We start from the raw sequence: 23,063 nt of genomic DNA on the forward strand, positions 1-23,063 counted from the left end.
AGAACACAGAGCTGATAGGTAACAGTGTATAATATGTAACACACACTTCTTTAGGGAATGTTACTTTGGTTGTTTCAGGCATTAGAGCTGATCACTCCAGTTCTTCTTTAATTGGTTTAAAAGTGTTAGTGTGAGCAGAGTTTAAAATGCTTTTAAGAGCAAACCCTGCTGTTTTCCCGCAGGTGTCTGGATGAAATGGAGAAATCACAGGCGTCCTCTTCCAGCAACCCACAGATCCCTGAGTGCCCCATCTGTGGGAAGCAGTTCCATACGCCAAAAAGCCGAGCCAGTCACTTGAAACACTGCGCTGTCAAGATGGAGGTCCCTCCGCAGTTGCTTCTCCAGGCAGTGCAATCGCAGGCATTGGCCCTGGGTGATGGGCTCCCTGTAGCACTCAGGTGAGCTGGAGCAAATCAGCAATGTTAGTAGCATCGTTAGAGCCAGGGTAAGCGCACATACTGTCTGGGCTCTGAAACTAGGAGGAATCGGGTAGGAGCCAGCTTAGCACCTTAGTTGAAGAAAGCTGCAGTTCAGTTGGAGAGAGCACAGTAGGACAACCAAGATGATCATAGGGTGGAGGGGCTAATGGCTGAGCAGAGAGGGGCAAAACAAGGATTAGTCTTGCCTTGACTTGGCTGAGGTGTTTACACTAGCTGAAGTAGTTATAAAAATTAAACTAAATGGTCCATTGGAGTTTATTAGACAGACTGGAGCTAAGGAACTTTTTGTACCTGGATACGAAGAGGGAATACACATAAGAATCCGATGTATAAAAATTTATTCTGAGAATGGGGGCTAGGTGGAATGGACTTTTAGCTCAGCTGGTGGTCTCAAGTAGTGTCTATATCAAGGGTGGGCAAAGTACGGCCCCGCAGGCCACATCTGGCCCGCGGGACCATCCTGCCTGGCCCTTGAGCTCCCGGCCAGGGAGGCTAGCCCCCAGCCCCTCCCATGCTGTCTTCCCTCCCCTGCAGCCTCAGCTCGCCGTGCTGCCAGCATTCTGGGCAGCGGAGCTGCGAGCCCCTGCCAGGCAACGTAGCTGGCTCTGGCCGGGCGGTGCAGCTGCCAGTCCTGGTGCTCTGAGCGGCATGGCAAGCGGGTGGGGAGTCAGGGGGTTGGATAAGGGGCAGAGGGTCCTGCGGGGCAGTCAGTGGACAGGGAGCAGTTGGATAGGCGTGGGAGTCCTAGGGGGCCTGTCAGAGGGGTGTGGATAGGGGTTGGGGCAGTCAGGGGACAGGGAGCAGGTGGGGTCCCGGGAGGGGGCGGTCAGGGGACAAGGATCAGGCGGAGTTGGATGGGGGGAGGGTTCTGAGGGGGGCAGTCAGGGCAGGAAGTGGGAGGGCACGGATAGGGGGTGGGGGCCAGGCTGTTTGGGGAGGCACAGTCTTCCCTACCCGGCCCTCCATACAGTTTTGGAACCTCGATGTGGCCCTCAGGCCAAAAAGTTTGCCCACCTCGGGTCTATATAGTAAAGCAAACACTGGCTGACTACTAAGTTCAATATGTGGAAAGTCCATTAGTCCCATTGGGTTGGGGAGGAGCTGATGCCTGTCCCCTCAGCCACGTGGGAAATGGCAGAGCAGTTTTTGGTGTTTGGGATTTTTGCCCCACATTGACTTGTTTTTTACTGTTCTCTGGCACCAAGTTTTAAAGGACGTGGGACTGAAAAGGCAGAGTTGCAAACAAAAGATTCCAGAAACAGCTATGAAGCACTTACAGCCAGCTTCTGGTACTGTGTAACACACTTCTATGTTTTGCTTCAGTGGTGTCCTCCCTGCCTTTCTCTTGACCTCCTAGATAGTGAAATTGATGAATTAATTAAAATGATTAATGCTTCCCTATGGTCAGGAGTAGTTTACTGTGAATGGTTTCCCCTTATCCTAGAAATGGGAATCTACCTAAGTGATTAGAACAGCTGATGTGGAGGGTGGACTGCTCCTCATCTCTGATCCGGTTGCAGTTAACTTGTGTGTCATGCTGCATTCTTACATTTCAGCAATCAGCTCAGTAGGTCAAAGCGAAAAGGCTCCTCCAAAGAGAAGGAGTCAAAGAAAAAGCGGAAGACATCCAAGGTGGAGACCAAAGATGAGGATCTTCTGGTTGCCATGGCAATGTCACGATCTCTGCTGGAGCAAATAAGGCAGGAGCAAGCAAAATCAGTAACAAGCATTAAACTGGAGAGTGCTTTGCCAATCAAGTGGAAGCCTGGAGCAGGTACATATTGAAGTGTCTTCATGTCAGTGGCTGGCAGAGTTTTAGGAGCAATGTAACACAGTATATCCTGGATTAAAACCTAAGTGGTGTGTGTGTGTATGACAGCCTTGCCTGTATTTTGTGTCAGTTTCTAACACAATATATAATTCCTACACAAAATTTAGTTAAAAAGGATTTCTGGTCATCAGTGAGTGTCAGTGGAGTCCCCTTGTAGTCTTACACTTTCTTTCTGTTGTTGGGAATTTTGAAATTGTAGATTTTTTTTGTACAGTGTAAGAAATGAACAGCTAAGGGGTCACTCCATTTTTCCACTGCAATGTACTCTGCATTACTCCTTATTATCCAACCTGAATCACACTGCTCCCCCAACCTTACCTGTACCCCATGTAACGGCTGTGATGGACATGTGATGGAGAATGGATAGTGGTGGTTGCATGCCTTGCTTATGCAGCACTCAATAAAGATTTTGAAAGAAAGCCAGTTGGCTGTGAAATGGTAAGGTGGGTGAACATACTCTTCAGGAGTGTGCTCAAATTCTCCTTAGCATCCTCCTGCCAAGGCTCCAGTTACTGAGCTCACAGCTGCATTGGGGAATGCAGAAGAGCCTTGCAGTGGCGAAAGTGAGCCAGTAAGGCACAGAGATTGCTGAATGGCAGTTGTGTGGAGTTGGGGACCTACTGTTGGTTGGGCATCAGAAGTCACAAAGAGACAGTGATAGTTGCTGCAAGGTGCTGCGCTGTTTTCCTGTAGCAGGGACAGGCAACCAAAAGCTGGATTGGCAACCTGCCATGAACCTGGGAGATGCCCGTAACTTCAGTAAAATAGAGAGATTGCATATGATGAAAGTGAAACTCAAAGTTTACAGCTCTCATCATGGAGCAGTGCATAGTGGGAGCTGTTGTTTCAGGGGTTTTCCCCTGTATTAAAAATTATGGCAGCTGTAAGTGTTGTTGTGGAGCTCTGAGTGTCCCGTTTGGCCTATAAGCTACATTTCTGGTACCCTGTCTTCAGCTCTCAGAGGAGCTTGCATGTTGTGCTCCTGCACCTTGTATGTTCTATTATATACTGTTTTTTAATAGAGAAAAAAAGGCGTAAGAACACCCCCCGCACACCACCTCCATTGTTACTTCAAGATCCACAGACAGCCCATAAACGGATTCAAAGTCGGATGGCCATGCTACTAACAGAGGAGGCGGAGTTCCCTAGCACCCCTCCGCTCCCTGCCAGCAGGATTTTGGAGGAAGAGCCTGGGAAGGCAGCCTGGCTTCTATCTTTGCCCAAAGACCAGCACTGTATTTTGTGGGAGTATAGTACTTTGACAGGACCCTGTGTCCCAGAGTCCTTCTATGCAGCGGGATTAACCCCTCCTATTTTACCTTGGAAACCTGTGCAGGTGAGGAATCCTTCTGTTCTTTCCTCTATTACTTATTCTCACCAGTGGCTTGTCCCTGCCACCTTCTTGCTTTCACGTTTGCTCTTTGGCCCTGCTGCCCTCCCGAGTCTTCACACACATTGGCACTGTGTGTTTACCCTTCCGGTTTCCACCACTGCCCTCATGTGGTCTGACTGTGTACATCTGCTTTTAGAACTGAAGGCAAAGGCACCTGCTGGTCTGTTTAGAGTTTTTTTCTTTTACATTTCAGAAAAAGAAGCTGTGCAGCAATAGAGGGTAATTAAATAAGGAAATCTTACCCAGTCATTTTGACCCCAGTTTAGGTGTATGCTTGCCTTTTGCATTGCTGAGGCCCAGACCTGGTCTACACTTGGGGGGGGGGGGTGTCGAACTAAGGTACGCAAGCTGAAGTCGAACTACCTTAGTTCGAACTACTTACCCGTCCTCACAGCACGGGGTCGAAGTCCGTGGCTCCCCCGTCGACTCCGCCACCGCCGTTCGCGGTGGTGGAGTTCCGGAGTCGACGGGAGCGCGTTCGGAGTTTGATATATCGCGTCTAGATGAGACGCGGTATATCGAACTCCGAGAAGTCGATTGCTACCCGCCGACCCGGCGGGTAGTATGGACGTACCCCCAGAGAGTTCCTGGTTCTTTGATTGGCTCTGGCATTCTCACCACCTTCTATATCTGTTTCCTAGTCCATATACAGTACTTGACTAGCTAGGAATTAAGTTGCACCTGTGTTTTGAGGACATTTGTTAGTATTCCATACAAAGAGTATGGTCCAAGTAAATTGAGGTTGCAAAGTGAAGCATTCGAATATCAGGCATTGCCAAATCTGAGGTTGCTCGTACAACCTTAACTCTGCCCCCTTGTGCATATGCTTTATTTATGGTACACTCTTTAATTACACAATCACAAACTGTTTTTTTCACAGATCTCCCGCCTCTTTCATTGCACTTCATTCAGTTTAAACATTGATAGGACTCTTTCAGAGTTCTGTCTTTTTTCACACTTACCCTCCAAGAGGGAAAATTTCACTTTGCTTCCTTCCTTATCCATGGACACCAGAAGAATAGTTCTTTTTTAAAACAAGAGATGTGGTGTGCATGTGCAAGTACCTTGTTTAAACTCTTATAACTTGGTTAAATCCCAGTAGATTTTCAGTTGGGCACTCAAAGGCACGCATCTGACCTAGGAGCTACCTGTGTGCCAGATTTCAAGTTTCTAATGATGAAACACTAGAGCGGTTCAAAAACAGGTTGCAAACCATTTTAAATAATGGCAGAAGTGTATTTTTCCCTCATAATTTTCATTCTCTCAAATGGCTGAGCCATTTTTATTGAAATGGTGGGGTGGGACCCAAACACCATTAAAAACTAAAGCAGAGACCAAACCTGGAAAATTTCAGCCCAGAAGGTAAAAATTCTAAGTTATAAGTAACTGCAAAAAGACCCTTCAGAGTGGAACCCTTGGCTGCTTTAGCCATAGCTATCGCAGTGAGCTCCAGCCATAATGAAATGTTCAGCTGTTAGAGTCCATCCTCCCTGCTTGGCAGCTGCTGTCACACAAATACACTCCCAGGGAAACCCCTCTTCTCATATTGTCCGTGGCAGTCAGCTTGCTTTGATGGTGGTTTGAGCTCTCTTATCTCCATAGACGTCTCCATATGCAAAGGAGATTTGCCTCAGTAGGTAGCAACGGCATCTGGGGACTGTTCTGGAGACCCTGTAACCATCACACTAGGGCTTTAAAACTGTAAACTAGAGTGTAATCCAGTGGTTCCCAAACTGGAGTTTGTGAACCCCTGGGGGTTCACAAAATGTTACAGGGGGTTCTTGGGGGAAAAAATCCCTAATGGTGGACAGAGCTGTCCCTAGGAACCCCAGGCAGCATGGGGCCAGCAGCCTGGAGCCCCTGGACTTCCAAGAGCGAAGCAGATCAAAGCAAGCATATCTAGCACACTGAGGAGATTTAAACTTCAAGACTCCTTATATGAAATGGAAAGAGAGATGGATATTTTTTTGCTGTTTTTAAAATTAAATAGGCAGCTAGTATTGTTTTTTAAATTATTATGAAGAACAAGTTTAAGCTTTGTTGTAACATGCGTTGTTTGCCTGGACTGCTCAAGACCTGAATGCTTGTGTAGGAGGAACTCTTTGAGTTGGCTTCTTAAATACCTTCCTGCTGTTTCACATCTGATACTCCTTGATGAAACAAAGGAGCCTTGTCTTATAACAGGCTTATTTGAAGTGATACAAGCTATGAAAGTGAGATCTTGGAAGAGTTTTCATAATATAATAAAAATATTGTAATGATACATAATAATTAATCATAAATAATTTGTAATAAGCATGTCATAAAAACAAATTTTATATTTCTAAGATCACTGCTTTTTATAATTTATACTCAGATAAAGGAGAAAACCCCTGGAAATATTCATTTTTAGGAGGGGGTTCGTGAGACTTGACATTTTAGTGAGAGGGGTTCATGGGTTTTTAAAGTTTGGGAATCATTGGTGTAGTCCAGGGGTCGGCAACCTTTCTGAAGTACTGTGCCGAGTCTTCATTTATTCACTCTAATTTAAGGTTTTGCGTGCCAGTAATACATTAACATTTTTAGAAGGTCTCTTTCTATAAGTCTATAATATATAACTAAACTATTGTTGTATGTAAAGTAAATAAGGTTTTTAAAATATTTAAGAAGCTTCATTTAAAATTAAATTAAAAGTCAGAGCCCCTCAGACGGGTGGCCAGGACCCAGGCAGTGTGAGTGCCACTGAAAATCAGCTCATGTGCCGCAGGTTGCCTACCCCTGGTGTAGTCCAACCACTGAGTGATTCCCAAGCTGCATGAACACACAAGACAGGAACCAATTCTTTCTGTCTGTCTGTCTGTCATAAGTCAGGGACTATTTTGCCATCAGCAAGATCTGACCAACCAAAACTATCTCAGCAGTTACAGACCAGCAGCAATCATCCTGATCCTGCTTCTGTGGGGCTTGGAAACAGAACTACTGATGATCCCCATGCAGACCCTGATGGAGAGCAGCAGTTTCTGTCTTGCAGCCAGAAGGATGTTCAGACTCTGCAGGACCTGGTGGAGCTGGCTGGGGAAGGACTTACTCTCACACAGTGGAACATTGATGTTGACCACACCAGCGAAGTGAAGCAGCTGAGTAAGTTCTGGCAGCCCTATGAACTGATCCCATCAAATCACATCAGCTAAGCAGAACTGGGCCTGGTCAATACTTGGATAGCAGAGGCTTGACCAGAGGCTGCAGGAGATAATAAAGGTGATTCAGTAGGTGGCACTTTTTTCACAGAATCATGAATGTGCCAAGCATTGTGTATGGGGCACTGTTCTGCAGCAGTGCCAGTCTGGGAGACTGTCAACTTGACACTTTTTAAACTGACTTATTTTTCATACATCCTGGTTTGGATGGTGTCCCTTTTAAACAGCATGTCCTGAATTTTATTTTTACAGTTCCTTTAAAAACTCTATCAGCATTTTTCTGCTCTTCAGCTGATGCCCAGGAGAGTCTTTTGGACACATTTTTAGCATTGCTCTTGGATATCTGGCCCAGGTCTGCTCACTTCGCCCTTTTCTTTCCATGCACACCCCTCCTTGCTCCCTGTTCATGTCTGTTGACGGTCACTGGTAACACACTCTTCCAGAGTCCAGGGAAGGCCACGATGTGTGTAAGCTTCTCCCAAAACAGAGCACAATAGTAATGTCATGCTGGAAGATGAGCCAGGAATTGCAACTGACCATCAGCAAAATAGAGAGGCTGACCATGCACAAGGGTTGCCAAATGCACAAAGTAAGAACTCTGTGTAAACAGAAAACAGAATATTTATTTCTCTCTAATCTCACAGTTATAGTCCCCTAAGGATTTACTTAGAACGACAGCAGGTGCCAGATTTTCAGAGGGTGAAGTGATTTTCAAGTTGACAGTGGCCCCTTAAAACTGAGGATCTAGCCACTTGTCAAGAGTGGGCATATTATGTATTTCCTGTGTCCTTATAAAGGAGAACTCAGTTAATAAATTGTGCCATCTCTCTGCCTTTTCAATTGGGTGTAGTATTCTTCACTTCCTGTTGTGTAGTGCTGCTGGGCATGTTAAACCGCAGCCATGGTCCATTTTGGAGGGGACTTCACTTTGCTAGTGATTGAAGTAATTCTCATGAATATATGTATTTTGGTTTGAGCCTTCTGAGATGAAAGGCTCTAAATAGATGCTAATGCAATTGTACCAGTTTCAGGTTTCTTCCGCCACTCCCCATGGAGTTGTTCTGCACACCACACTTTGAAACCCCAGTCTCAGATTCACTCAGGATCCATGGTAGGAGGGCGCTGCCCTCAGCTGAATGGGATTCAGAAATCAGCAGCCCAGCCCAGCGGATCACTGTTAAGTAAGGGAGAGGGAGGCTGACATGTCAGGATTAGTTCACATGTTTGGGGTATCTGTCAAAGCACAGGTGCCATTAGGAATGTTTACTTTGCAGCTTGTCTCGTACAGAGGTTGTGTTTGAGTTTCAATTTGTATTTTCTTCCTTGAGGAGGAGAATCAGTGGCCAGTGACATTCCACTTAGTGGCTTCGTCCCCCCATCCAAGGTGAAGATGTGCCAGAGCAGCAACCTTCACACAGTAAGGGCAGAGCCTTGTTTAGTTCTCCTTATTTTTTTGTACTTTTATTGCCGTGTATCTCAGGGGTTGAAGGGGGCATATAGAATCATAGACTATTAGGGTTGGAAGGGACCTCGGGAGGTCATCTAGTCCAACCCCCTGCTCAAAGCAGAACCAATCTCCAGATTTTTACCCCAGTTCCCCCAAATGGCCCCCTCAAGGATTAAACTCACAACCCTGGGTTTAGCAGGCCAATGCTCAAACCACTGAGGTATCCCTTCCCCCTATGAATATTGATTAATGTAAGAGCAGAAATACCTAGAAAGTGACACAAAATATCTTCCATCCCTATCTGTAGAAAAGGAAGAGGTGCCCTGAGGTCCCATCCTTCTGTGGTAGGGATCATCAGAAAAGGCAGCTGATGTCAACACACCCAGTGTCTCATTAATGCCCACAAAGAGGCCTGTGTATGTGACGAAGAACTTATCATACTGGGAAATGGAAAGCTCTAAACTAAGAGAACATTAGGCAAATACCCAGGTGATCTGTGTAAAGACAAGTGGCTTGTGTACAGGAGGTAATGCACTTAGCCCTGGTCTACACTCGGGGGGGAATCTATCTAAGTTACACAACTTCAGCTATGTGAATCCGTGAGATCTACTCACCGCGGTGTCTTCACTGCAGTGAGTCGACTGCTGACGTTCCCCCGTCGCCTGCGCCTCTCAGCCGGGTGGAGTACAGAAGTCGATGGGAGAGCGCTTGGGGGTCGATTTATCGTGTCTAGACTAGATGCAATAAATGGACCCCCACTGGATCGATCACTGCCTGCCGATCTGGCTGGTAGTATAGACATGCCCTTAGTTTCTAAGCATTTCAGGGCAGGAAACCATGTCTTCCTACCTGTCTGCCCAGCATCTAGTTATATAAATAAAAATAAAGAGATGGGTTCCTACAGAGTCAGGCTGATTTACACTGAACTCACGCCATCTGGGATAAGAAGCTTGCAGATGAGATGGAATGCTGGAAGATCTATGGATGAGAAGCACTTTGTAAGAGCTCAGCACTATTATTACTCGCCAAGAAAATCTTTCCGTGGTACCCTCAGTCCATAGGTGAATACATTTCAAAGAAGATAGCTGGATGGGTCAAAGTGTCCTTTGAGAGCTGCAGCCTGCCAGGTTCTGCAGTCCCACATGGTGAGCAGTGCAATGCCATGTGGTATGCATCCCCAGAGGGTCTCCCATCAAGCCTGTAATACTTCATCAATCACATTTAACCCCAGATGCAGGGACCTTGCCCTGCAGAATCATACTCCAGTTCCCACACTTGCAGTATATGTATAATTTTTGTAGAGGTTTCTAATTCTTATCTTTGTTATCAAGATCATCCACTTTATGTAGTAGAAATTTGTTATCCTCTATTTATCTGGTGCACATGTCATGGCGCCTTGTGGATTTTCAGGCTAGATATATTTTGAATCCTTGAGGATGGAGACTGTTGTTTTTGACTGATAGTATTAAGAGACTTCTGAAAGGAATCCAATCTCTTAGGAGTCAGTGGTAAGCTCTGGCATGTAATCTGTTGGGATATGGGAGCCCCACTTTGCAGCCTGAGGTTCTCACTGGAGAAACTCCAGCAGAAGTTCCAGTCTCAGGATTGACCCTTTGGGGCGATCAAAAAATCCTTGAAGATTCAGTTCTCTGTGTGACCAGAACTAGGGCAAAGATAGAGGAGCACTGGCTTCTTCACACTGCTCAGCCTTTGTGCCTCACGCCAGAGCCTTTTCTGTTTTATGGGGAAGTTCAGTTCTGTGTCACATTGCAGAACTTGGCCTTGCTGCTGAAGCTGCCAGGAGCAGTGCTTGGATTCTGTGATGTGAACAGCTGTTCACTCAGAACTGGATTGAGACCCAGCCACTCACTTTGCCCAGGCTACTGTACAGCCAGAAGAAGGTTTCTAGCTTGAATTCATTTTCCTTTTCCTCATTCATGATTTTAGCTGCAGCAGGAAAGCCGATCTTGGCTCCCTGCCTGGAACGTGGCGCCAGTGTGTTTGGTTCAATGGCATTGTAAGGGAATGTCTTGCCAAGAATAAGACAGCGCAAAACATCTGATTGCTTTCCAGCCTTAGCTTCCTGTCTTCCCCTTGTAGAATGACTCCACATTGCTGCCCAGACCCATGAAGCCTTCTCCAGCCCATCTACCAAATCCAGGAAGTCTGGTCAGATGTACACTGATAGTTCAGTACTACATAGTGTCGGCCACCCATGAGCACGTACTGTGTAGAATCAAATGTTGATTTCCACAGTCCGCTGCAGAATACAGAAACCTGCTAAAATAAATTAAAGAGCTGTGTTCCAAATGGAGCTGCATCTCACGCAGATGTCTATAGGAATAACATTGGCAGTTCCTCAAGCTGCTGAAGGTTAAAAATGTACCAGGTCTGTGACCAATGCTTCAAGTATAAGCTGCTTCCCAGCTGGATGGGGGAAGCCCCTCCAGTGTACAACTGGCAAGATGAGGATTTTCACTTTCCTTCAAAGACTAGGTCGTGTCTGGTGGCCGGATATCAGACTAGATAGATCCAGTTCTCTTAAAGATCAGACTATCTGGGGCAGCTCCAAACTCCTAAAGGAGAAATGGACTGTACGCTGTTTTCTTTTCCTTTGAATTTCATGCTGGTGAAAAGCACTGGTTTGGTTTCAATTGGTACTGAAATTCTCTAGCCTCAGAACAGGTGCAGCACAGGAGGTGGCAGGGCAAGTTTCCCTCGCATGATGCCCTGGCAGTGTGCCCCAGTCCTGACCCAGGGGCACCATCACTAGCCATGTGAGGGAATTCAGTCTCCATGGCTCCCCTCTTCAGCCTGCCAGCTAGAGACCCTATTTCTGCTAATAGTAGGGGAGGGGGTTATGACAAGTGAGTAAGATTTTCAAAAAGATTTTTCGAACGCCTAAGGTCACTTAAGCAAAATCTCACCCAGTGTACCTGTCCACGGGCAAATGGAGTGAGAACACAAGCCATGGAACACCCAGTTAGATGGTGACATCTCTCAGCTATTATCAGTGTGAGCCAGACTACAGTGAACTGGAGAAGAAAAGGCTCTGTATCCCATGATGCAGTCCCTGAGTCTTCCACTATCCTTTGTGCCCCTTCCCATTATTATGCATTCTGTTAAAATAATTCCAGGTAGACATTGCAACCAGAGAGATGCTATAGATTAGCATTCTGATGTCACTTGGGAAGGCCCTGTGTTGATGTGCTTGTTGCATTGGTTGGGGATAGGGTGACCAGATGTCCCGATTTTATAGGGACAGTCCCAATTTTGGGGTCTTTTTCTTGTATAGGCTCCTATTACTCCCCACCCCCATCCCGATTTTTCACACTTGCTGTCTGGTCACCCTAGTTGGGGATAGGTGCACCTCATGGCATGACTTTGCTCCTAATCTTGCAGTGTTTCTAGCTGTAGTACCAGTCAGAACAATTTCAGAAGTCTGCTCCAGCCTCATTTCCCAAGTTTGGCTTAGATGCTGAGTACATCCCAGTGAGGACTGCTTACTCACACTGCAGTCAGCCTGTGGGTCTAATTCTCTGCTGGAGCAAGTGCAGCTGTTTGCAGCTACGCCTGCAGAGAATTTGGCCCAGTGTGTTCAAGGCCAGTTAAACTGAAGTCTCGCTAAAACTGTCCTGTCTGCCAGAACAGGCAGGGTAACAGAGCTCAGCAGAGAAGCATGACTCCAGCTGCAGGGTAGTAACTCCGAAGGGAAAGCTTGATACTAGATGCTTCTCAAATTCATTATTGTTGGCTTAGAAGTGAAATTTAATTGAGGACATGAATCATCACAAAGGGGAAAGTTAAATCCATCCAAACCTGGGCCCAGAGTACAGCAGCACTGACAAATTGGGTTATCCCCTCTGCCTTTGTCAGGGAAATGAATTACAGCTGCACTAGTGTTTTTCTCTCTCCTTTCTTCTTTGTTCTAGTCCTCACTCAGGTCACTGGCTGCCGATTTCAGTGGAATGGTCAACAACCCCCATCTAAGTGACGTCCAGTTCCAGGTAGACAGTGGGGAAGTCCTTTATGCCCATATGTTTGTGCTTTATGCACGGTGCCCACAGCTGACTGAAGTCGTAAGTATGGCTGGATGTTTTTGCTTTTGTATTTGTTTGCTGTGCTGCCTTTCTCTTCCTTTTGGTAGTGCTGATGTCTCTGGGCACAGCTGCCATGCAGTACTCTCCTCCTAACTAGGAGATTGGCTCCAATCTCTACAGGCAGTACTGCTTCAGAGTCAGGAGCATGTGCTAAAGCCTGGTGCAGAGAGCACTTCTGACCCAGCTGTGATTTGCAGTCACCTGCCCCTCCCCGCAGGCAGGTAGCAAGAGTCCTGTGGTGTTGTCATAGAGAGCGAGTGGCAGTTTGTTTGAGAGAGTAAGGGGGATGGTAGGCCTAGCAATCTGCCAGCAGTTTATACGGGAGGGTATCTATCTAACTATATGTTTTCCCTATGGATTTCCATAGCCAGCCACCTCACACAAGCCTAGGCTAGTGTGTCCTAATGGGTACATCTGTCCTGCCCTTCTTCTAGAGCTGAGCTTGAGCGACACATGAAATCCAGGGAGTAGGCTATGGAGAGTCTAGCTATGCCTGTGCGTGACCTTTATGAGGGTCTGTCTCCACCCCTTCCCCCAGAGTAGAAATCATTTCCCTGTACAAGGCCTCTCCTCCCACAGTTGCTGTTGAGCTAACAGTCTGAACAGAGCTTCTCATGAAGGACAGTGAAATGCTCCTCACGCTCCCCAGCAGGGTGTGCAGTCGAGCAGCCCACAGTACATCCTCAATAGTATCCCGCCAACACAACGTGACAGGCCCTGAGTCTAGGATCTGAACCCTGGTCATAGCACGAAGAGCTGCCACCAGCATCTGAACACATTTTGAGTTTCCTTAAATGCTGTTAACTCAGAGGTACCCGTACACCCTGAGACCCTTTTGTAAATGGAGTTAGGAGACTGAGGTCATGGTTTAGCCCCATGCACAGTGGTTTAGATACACTCCCAGCATTACTGACACATGCCCAACCCTACAACTCTTTCTTACCTGAGTAGTCCTCATTGACTACTTGCATGCATAGGAACTACTTGTATGCGTAATGGTTGTAGGATCCGGCCCCTGCATGATATGTTTAATCTCTTCTGTGTGGATCTTTTCCCTTTTCTGCAGTGTGGTGTTTTCCATTTAGTGTCTCTGTTGGCCAGGGGAGTGTTGTTAGAGCCAGGTCTTGCCATTTTCAGAGACCTTGAGTCACTGGAAGTTAACAGAGGAATCAGAAGCAACTGGGAGCCTGTGTTTTCTGTTTGGCTATGTCTGCACTTGGAGTTGGGGGATTGATTCCCAGCTTGCGTAGGCAAACTCATGCCAGCTATTGTGGAGCGGCGGTGAGTGGCAGCATGGCTAGCGACCAAGGGTACGTGCCTATGGAGTCTGGGTGGGTTTGTACTCGGGCAGGTAGCCCATGCTGCCACTCACTGCTGCCCTTGCTACTGCAGCTACACTACTATTTTAGCATGCTAGAGCTATTGTGAGTATTTCTACACAAGCTGGGAATCACAGCCCTAGCTCCAGTGTTAGACGTAGCCTTTGGGTGACATTCAGTACCATAAGAGAGAATCTCAGATACTGCAGTGGATGCTATGGGTGGATAGGGGTGGAAGCATGCCAGCAAGAGAGGGGAGCAGGGTCGATCCATGCGGGTGCAGCAGATATGATTCAGGTTGCGAAGGATATGGGAAAAGCTGATCAGTCCCTCCTTTCTATGCTGTCCCATAACAGGAAAGCAAGAGGCCAATCAATGCAATCCATTATTGGTAAATTCAGAACCAATCCAAGGAAACTTTTCTTTACCCAGCGTATAGAAGGTACTGGATTTAGAAAGGGGCTGGATAAGGTTATGACTGATGTGTGGCAGTTATACAGAGGGATCAGACGTCATACTTCCGGGTGTAAGGTGATGGCTGTAGGGGTCAGGAGGAACACTCCCCTGCCCCCATAAAGAGCATTGCATATTTGACCTTTTTAGCTTTCCTCTGAAGCCTTGGGTACTGGCTACTGCCAGAGTCCAGATGAGAATTTAGTGGATGAAAGGTCTGATCTAGTGTGGGCATTCTGGGCCTGATCCCCCTGCACCCCTCTCTTGCTGACAAATGACCCTGCTTTGGCTGTTTGTTTCTTTTCACTCTCAGGTTCACAGTGAAGGTTTCTTAGTGGAAGAGGATGGGAATTTGAGGACCCGTCGAGTGTTGCTGAGTGAAGTGACGGTCGAGGCAGCCCGTGCGTTTCTGCAGTACCTCTATGCAGCTGATATCAGTATCCCCGCCCAGGTGCTCTCTGATGTGGGAGCTCTTGCTGTCAGGTGTGTACACTGCTGTCTAGTCACTTACATGGTGAGATATATTTGCCCCTTTTTGCAGTGTGGCAAATTTAGACTCTTGAGAGCATTAAATGTTCTCTGCTTTGGGAGGGTCTATATTGAGCCTACTAGCTTCATTTCAGGGAGAAGCTGCTCAGACATCAGAGCCTTCTTAGCGAAAGAATCCATGATGGAGGTAGAAACAGAAGAAGTGTAAACATGATCATCCTGCTGTTTGGGAGGGCTGTGATTTGCCTCTTGGTTTTGTCCACAGTGCCAGGAATTTTAATTCCAGCCATGTAAAGTCTTTTATCTTAAAATATAAGCTTTAAGGAGTGGGACTAGTGCTTTCAGGTATTGGCTGAGAAAGGGGATTCTGAATAATAGAGTTAGATTTGAACTGATGCACCTAATGGAAATGAAGCATGTGATTCTTGTAAGGAAATCCTCATGAGGATGCTGGTGGCCCAGCTAACTGGTGGAGGGAAAACAATAACCTTCCATTGTATCATTGCAGGTTTGGTGTGAGTGAACTGATCTCTGTATGTGGAAACATCCCTGGGGAGAAGGAGCTGCATGCTGTGGTTGACTCGGGAGATGAACTTTTCTCCATAGGGGAAAAAGAGAATTGTGAGAACAGAGCTGAGAACTTCCAGGAGCTCTTGAGGTCAATGTGGGTAGATGAAGATGAGGAAGAAGTAGCTTTGCTGAAACCTGAAGACCAGGAAGAGGAAGACAATGAGAAAGTGGATGAGCAGGAACTGGAGGAAATTTATGAGTTTGTTGCCACTCAGCGAAAGATTGTTCAAGATGAAGCAGAGGTGGAAGAAGGCACAGGCAGCTGCACTTACAGTGAAACAGAGGAGGCCCAAAATGTGAACCGACAGACTGAGGATGAAAAGGTGGAGGTGTGTGAATCTCCCTCAACAAGCAGCAAGATTAAAGAATGGAAGGAAAACTTTTGCATGGGAAAATCCCGCTGTGAATTGCCTGGGCAAGAAAAGAAAATCCCAGGTATAAGTAGGAGTGAGAGCATGAGTGTTACACGAATCGCTCCTGTGCACTTGCAGGATAAGCTTTGTGAGTGCAGTGATGTTGCGGCTTCCCATGGTAGAGCCTCTGATGAAAGAGAGGGTTCTCAGAGAATGCCCAAAGTTGTGAAGGTTTCTAGATTCTCTCAGATTTCACAAGGTGAAGAAGAGAATGATGCCTGGGAAAAACTGTTCCCTAGTTGTCGACACAATGGTGCTGACCTCAGTAAAAGTTATGATCCCGTGTTTTCCGCAACCCAAGGGGAACATTGTGAGCCTTCTCCACTAAATGAAGACAACAAAGAGCCAGGAGAGATTTTCAGTGAAATACACGTTGAGGTTAATAAACCACCTGTTCACTATCAGTCACAGAAAGACCTTCTGTCAGTTAGGAGTGATCTGTGTAGCAGTCCTCTTATCAACCCTTGCTCACCGGTTTTGCCAGCTGTTGGTTCATCACCTATGTCTCCAGAATCAAATAGGACATTTTCCAGAGTATCCACAGAAATGTCTCCCATATCAGCACCAAAGCAAAATAAAAATAAAGGACTCTTTCAGTCTGATGATGCATCCTTCCAAAAAGCCAGTGAACAGAATGAAGCTTCAGGCCTTGAGAAGATCATAAAGAACACACTTTCTCCAGCAAAGTCTCCCCACATTGATTTAAAAAAGCAAAAACATGTCCCAACTTGCTCATCGTTGGTCCTCGCAACTCAGAATACTGCTTCTCATGTGAACCAAGAGGCTGAAATTATTCTTTTGCTGGATTCTGATGAAGAAATGGAGTTAGAACAAATGAAGAAGAAATCAGATTCTGAATCTTCCCTGAGGGAAATGGAAATCTCCAGGCGATTGGATTGTAACTGTAAGAAAGTGGAGCAAGAGCACAAGGTACCAAAATCTGGACCTGTTTCAGTTGCTGACATTGAAATACACCAGAGACAATTTCAAGTGTCACTAGGAAGTCAACACAGGATGCACAGTGAGAATGCTGTAAAGTTGTCAGGAGAGATGCCTCTTAACAACCAGATTGGGACCTGTATTGATAACAGACTGAATGTGAGCCATGAGGAGAGCTCTAGCATGGACACCTCATGGTTGGTGCCAGACACACCTCTTCTTACCAGAAGCAGGAACTGCTCCACACAGACCCAGGCAACAAGTATGTGTTGTTTGAGGAGTCAAGGGTCTAAGCACAGGACTAAGGCTTTATTGGTAAATAATAGTGACCATAAACAAGCTGGGGAAACTATGAAGATTCCAGAGATAACTTCAGATCTGTTACTTGCAACTTCCTCACAAAAACATTTGCTTACAGAGAACTCGTCAGTCAGCAAAAAAACCTCTCCTGGCAGTCCTTTAGGTCAGTCTTGGAAGGATTCTCTGCGAGTTTCTCCAGCTCCACTCTCACCTGCCTGTGTTCGTGTAAAAGAGAAGTCTTCAGAAAACCCGTCTTCACCCATACGAGGCCTTCCATGCTGTGAGCTGTCTCTGGAGAATAAAACAGACATTAGTGTGGTTGAGGTAGAGGACAGTGAGGAGGAAAAGGAGGTGGCTCCACTCCCTTCGAGTAGCAGCTTCCTGCTCGGTGATGAGCCACCAATCCCAGTCGATGACGACTGCTGGAGTGTCGAACGTCTGTCACCAATCAAAGATAACAACAGGGTGCTTGAGAGGTTGGACTGTGCAAATACCAGCAGTCCCATCCGCGGAAAAAGTGGCTCTCAGCACGACCAATGGAAGAGCCCAATCAGAGCCCTGGAAATTACAGGTAGCCCTCCTCTTCGAGGAAATCCTGTTGACAATAGAAAGACCTTGCTTTGTCATGACGAGAGTCCTGTTGAGAAACATTCTTCAGTGAGCAATAGGCTAAGTTTTCTGAACTCTAAAGTCTGGGATGACTGGGATGAAGATGAACTCCCAGAGATTCTTCCTCTCACACAGAGGGTGTCAGCTGCAGCGGCTGCCCAGAATACCCAGCCCCAAAAGACTCCTGGTAAGTACTTGTATGAATCCCAGAATCATTGCAAGGGATTGTGCTGTTGTCATTTGAACTGGTCACTCTGTCTGTAGTTCACCTTGTTGTGTTGGGGTGGTTCACCTGCTGGTCTGACATGATTTTCAGAGAGGTAGTGTTAGCTTCACAGTTCCTAGTTGCTAGGTAGGGGATTCTGCTTGGCACTCAGTATTATCAGAATACAGTGTTTTTGTTTCATTCACATTGTTTGTTTCATGAGTCCCATTCCCCAGGGAAGTTTCTGCAGTGAACAATATCAAGATCACAATACAAGTGTGTTTTTAATCTAAATCCTACTGGATGCTTGGCTGCTGTGGGTATGGTTTGGTATCAATATGATCCTTACTATTCAAACACTATGTGTGACCTTTCTGTTAACAGCACATAAAGCCTTCAGACCAGCTACTTTGTCAGTAGAACAGTTGCAGTTGTCTTTCTTTTTACGTATATGAATGTGGCAAGCAAATTGGGAGACTTATAACACTGGCAAGCACTAGGCAGGCTGCAGATGGGTGTCATGCAAGATTTCCTTTAAAGCTCATACAGTGCCCCTCAGTCCTGACCTGCAGCCCCAGTTCTGGGCCCCTTCCCAGAGGCTCTCGTAATACACTCAAATCTTGACCTACGAAGAGGGAAATAGTATGATCTAGTAATACGAGTGGGAGGTTGGGTTCTTCCCATCTCTGACACCGACTCACTGTGTGATTTGGGCAGTAACTTAACATCTCTGTGCTTCAGCTTAAATATCGATACATTTGAGCTGACACTTACCTCTCTGCAGTGCTGGAGAGCTTATTTGATTATAGTTTTTAAATCTCTGTAGACTGATATTGCTCCTTCTCTCCAAGATCTCATAGTGTTAATTAATTACGCCACTTTGGGTGATAGTTTCACAGTAAGGGATTAGGAAGTGGCCAACAAACTAATTTTGCTTTAGACCCAGCACAGTGTTCTAACTTGGCTCTCCAGAATGTTAAGACCCATTTGTTTACCTCTGGAACAACAGCCCCTTTCCCCTGAATTTCACCCTCCTGTGCTACAGGCATGGCTCATGCCAGCAGTGGCCCCTTTACAAAGTTCAAGAACACAGCCTTTTTCTTCACTGGCAAAAGGTGCCTGTCCTTACAGCATAGGGACTTTGGGTTCAAAACTTGTCATTTCTTTTAAATTAAACTGTTTTCTTAGTTAAAGTGAGTAAAAACAAAACAATAAAAGGCTGACTTGAGTCCACCCAACCCCCCATCCAAAGTTTTCACAGCTCTGTCTAAAATGAACAAGAGATAGTTGGTAAAAGGCTGTGGGATCCTTTGGTGGAAAATGATGCTCTAGATATTACTAGTATGTGTCCTTGTAATATCTCTCACAAAGACTAGAAATCATCAGCCAGTCCCAGAACCCTCCATGTCGATATATTTATTCTCATTGTAATAATTTCATTTTGCTGCAGACCCTGTCTGTCATGAGAGAAAGCAGCCCCCCAGAGTTCCCATAACACCAGTACCAGCTTACTCCATCATGGAGACCCCAGAGCTGAAGAAGGAACTGAACAGGTTAGTGTTGCCTCCATGAGCACCTTGGAGAACAAGGCCAGTTTCTTAATGTGCAGGTACCTGCAGGGAAGTAGCTTGACAGAGAAGCTCCTTTGCGGCAAGAGAGAAACATTTGATGGCATTGCAGTAAATGCTGCTTGAGACCCAGTTAGTAGTGATGGCTGGACTGCAGACTTCATGTGGGACTGGAGCCTTCAGTTCCTCCACCCATGCTGCGACACCACAAAGATGGGGCATCACCACATCAGCCTAAACTCACCATATTGCTTAACTGAAGTGCCACCTTTGTATTTTAGATTTGGAGTCCGTCCTCTCCCAAAACGGCAGATGGTGTTAAAGCTGAAGGAGATATTCCAGTATACTCATCAGATCATGTCCTCTGACTCGGAGGATGAGATCCCATCCTCCCAGCCACCCCTACAGAAAGCCACTGCCAAGTACCCCAGCCAACCCCAAGCAGACTTGATTGGACTGAGAGAAGAGAGTTCCAAAGCCTCCAGTGTAGGGCGCAAGCAGAAGCTGGGGGTTTCGGTCCCTTCTCTGCCAGTTCTGGGCAGTGGTGATGCTGACAGCTCAGCGGGCCCCTCTACAACAGGCTATCTGAGGACTAAGAAAACAGCTGAAACTAAAGGCCACCCAGGAGGAGCCAGAGGGCTAAAGGGAGATACTTTGTCTCCAGCTACATCTCCAGTTAAAGGTTCTCTGGTGGGCAGTGCTGATGGACAGGTGCTTTCAGCATCTCAGGAGTCTGCGGCTTCTTCAGTGGCTGGAAGTGACAACTCCTTTGGGTCACAGAGGTAAGGGACTGAAACAGCAGGGAAAACCTTGTTTACTGGTGTGGGTCTGGTCAAGGGGGGGAGACCCCTCCGCTCTCCCTCAAAGTAGAGAAGCCCTGCCCTTTGTCCTAGGCTTAGCTCACCCACATATCCTTTTTCGGGGGTTTTCAGTCTAATTCCTAGTGATCTCTTGTCAGATCACAAAACGGTAGTTTGGCATATCTGGTATTCTGAGCTTGGTAAAGGCCCAGAACTGGAATAGCAGGGGTCTCTGCTGGTCACAGGAGGTGCAATAACAGAGCTGTGCATAGGGAGTCCAAGAGTAGAATAGAAGCAGGCAGTGCTGGTCAGGATTGAGGAGCACCAGCACATGTATGAGGGGCCCAAGACTGGAATAGCGGGAGGGGCATTGGCAGAGCTGAGAATGGAAGTTCGCTGAACATTTGCCCACACTGTCTGTCCTGTCAGACAGTTATTTTCATGAGACCTAAAAAGTCAGAGAATTCATAGCACTAAGGTGGGCCACACAAGGGCGTTTAATCAATAACTCCACCATGTTCCCCGTCAGTCCGTGATCATTTCCTTGGTAATAGGGCATTTCATTGATCTCTCCTCTCTCTCATTTTCAGCTCTTCTTCCAATGAGTTTGAGACAGGTGCCCTTACATCTGAAGAGGACGAGGGGATCCCAGCATCTCAGGCTGCAGCCCAGGAGGCAGATAAGCTGGAGGCAGTGAGACGCTACATCCATTCAAATCCAGTCCTGCACCGGAAGATCCTCCTTTACCAGCCCTTTGAGCTGACTGGGCTGCAGGCAGAGCTGAAGCAGAATGGCATTAAGATTGCACTGGGAAAATTGCTGGACTTTTTGGACGCTCACTGTATCACCTTTACCACAGCCGGGGCACGGAAAGAGAAGCAGCAGCAACGCGGGGGCAAGAAAAAGGGATGCAAACGATACTGACTGGAGCCTCCTCTCCCTTCCCTGCTGCCTTGGTGCATTCACACTTCCCCACTGCAAGCTCTAAAACTCTCCCCATTGTTCCATGTCAGAGCTTCTTCAAGAATTGCTCCTCTGTTTTGCTACTAAACATTCTCCCTGCCCCAGTAGAATCTGCTGTACATGTGCTTATGCTGCTGACTTTTCAGTCAGTTAGAACATTGCTCCCCAATGTGCTCGAATGGCTTGAAACTGTGAGAGAAGCATCTGTTCCCAGTCACTCTGCTTTAGACGTGCAGAGACCCCGCATGCTTTCAGTAACATCCACCCCACTCCCTGCTGAAACAGTGCCTGCTGGATCTCTAGGACACCGAGGCCACTACTAGTACTGCTGGAGCTTCAGCATACAGCTAATATGGTCCCTCTGCCTGTTTTCCTAGTTCTTTAGCCATTGGTTTCCTTTTGCCTTTTCTGTCATCTTTTCCCCTTCCATTCCACTTTCTTTTATCTGTCCTCCTCTGCCTTTTCCTTTTCAGTTGTTTCCTCTCCTCTTGTCCTCCCCGCTTGCCTTCCTCCTTTCTAATAGGTTTTATTTCAGCCTTGCTTCTAACTGCTGCTTCTAGAGGTAGAGCTTCTTCTAAGTGCCTGACAGAGGGTGCTACTTCCACGCTCCGCACTGAGTGCATCAGTGTTGGAACATAAGGTCCTGCCTGAATGGTAAGAGAGCCATAGGCAGTGCTGGCTGTGGAAGGAAGCAGGTCAAATCCCCCTGAATTGTTCTCTCCTAGAATAGAAACAGACCTGCCTAACCCACCACATTAGCAGGAAACAACTCGCTTTGCCCTGATGTGTAAAGCAGTGAGAACAGCCAGATGTTCAGGTTTGTCTTTGGGACCCCAGCGGTTTTTCAGTCTGTTTATTCAGTTTGAGATTTTACAGAATGAGGGGCAGGGATTGTTGTGGTGGCAGCATTGTCTAGTGGGTAGTCCAGGAGACCTCGCTTCTGTTCCCGGCTCACTCTGTGATCTTTGGCAAGTGGATTCAAATTTTGGATGCTTCATTTGTTGTGTGCCTAACAGTGGACGCTTAGGGCTTGATTTTCAGCAAGTACCGAGCACCTGCAGAGCCCACTGACTTCAGTTGATGGTACTGAGTATTGAGCACCTCTGAAATTGTCCACAGGTGTTTGATGTTGAGCACCCAAAATGAATGGCTGCTTTGAAAGTCTGAGCCTTAATTTCTCTGTGCTTCACCTGTAAAAGAGGGGGAATGAGAGCTGTCCACCTTTGGAAAGGGTTTTGAATGGCTCAGAATGGAAGACGGTGCTATTGAAGTGCAGAATGTTACTTGCTGTATTGAAAGGGTAACTTATTGGTAACAGCTGTGTTGTGGAGAATGCAAGGAAGAGATACTGTTTACATACAATCTACAAGCACTCTTATTCTATAGATTTGTGATGGGTACCAGGAGTCCTTCAGCCTCTTATATTTAATACAGTGATAAGGACCTCAGAGGCTACAGGTCCCAAGATGCAATGGTGTGTTTTGACTGTTTGGACTGAGGTAGAGCATTGTATGCTGGGATCTGCAGGGCTAGACCTCTTTGTTAAAGATACTGTCAGCTCCATTTTCTGAGAACTGCAAGTGGTACTAGAACTCCTGTCAAGTTGCCATGTGGCCTGGGCTTGGACAATTGTGTTTCCACTGTGCCCCCCCCCCTTTTTTTTTTTTAAAGGAGACACCATATTTATGTTGCAGTGACCAATGGACACCTTCAGCGCCTTGTACTCATTCCTCACCTAACCACACCTTGCTACATAATCTAGTTTCCAAACTGGACTGCTTCCAGGTCGTTTGTAAGTCTACAACAGGGAAGTCTTGGATCCTAGAGAATTGACTTCTGTTTATTTAATCTTCAGAGATGTGCTGATTCTTTCCAGCCTTGGGAGTTGTGAATCGATGATGGCCTCACTTTGTAAAAAAAAGAAGCCAAGCTCCTCAAAACCAGTGTTTGTATTTTTGTAGCATAGGAATGTCTGTTTTTTAATTTTGATACAGTATAGTGTGGTTTTTATTGGATGTACATTATGTGCAATAAAAATTGTAAGAACC

At 46.5% G+C, this 23,063-nt stretch overlaps 1 protein-coding gene across 4 annotated transcripts in view; it reads left to right on the forward strand.

Moving 5' to 3' along the window:
* Window positions 1-23,063, forward strand: part of SLX4 (SLX4 structure-specific endonuclease subunit) — a 40,565-nt gene extending 17,502 nt beyond the window's left edge. For 2 of the 4 annotated variants that reach the window (XM_039492377.1, XM_039492376.1), the window contains 11 exons: window positions 183-398; window positions 1,997-2,214; window positions 3,294-3,607; window positions 6,562-6,784; window positions 8,169-8,257; window positions 12,220-12,366; window positions 14,473-14,642; window positions 15,157-17,666; window positions 19,135-19,237; window positions 19,534-20,034; window positions 20,643-23,063. In XM_039492377.1, the coding sequence (XP_039348311.1) occupies window positions 183-398; window positions 1,997-2,214; window positions 3,294-3,607; window positions 6,562-6,784; window positions 8,169-8,257; window positions 12,220-12,366; window positions 14,473-14,642; window positions 15,157-17,666; window positions 19,135-19,237; window positions 19,534-20,034; window positions 20,643-20,976 (4,825 nt within the window). In that variant the 3' untranslated portion in view covers window positions 20,977-23,063. The remainder of the gene's footprint in view (window positions 1-182; window positions 399-1,996; window positions 2,215-3,293; window positions 3,608-6,561; window positions 6,785-8,168; window positions 8,258-12,219; window positions 12,367-14,472; window positions 14,643-15,156; window positions 17,667-19,134; window positions 19,238-19,533; window positions 20,035-20,642) is intronic. The other 2 variants (XM_039492379.1, XM_039492378.1) reach the window with 2 other exon arrangements.

The sequence above is a fragment of the Mauremys reevesii genome, linkage group 10, assembly GCF_016161935.1.
Source record: "Mauremys reevesii isolate NIE-2019 linkage group 10, ASM1616193v1, whole genome shotgun sequence".
Classification (NCBI taxonomy): Eukaryota; Metazoa; Chordata; order Testudines; family Geoemydidae; genus Mauremys; species Mauremys reevesii.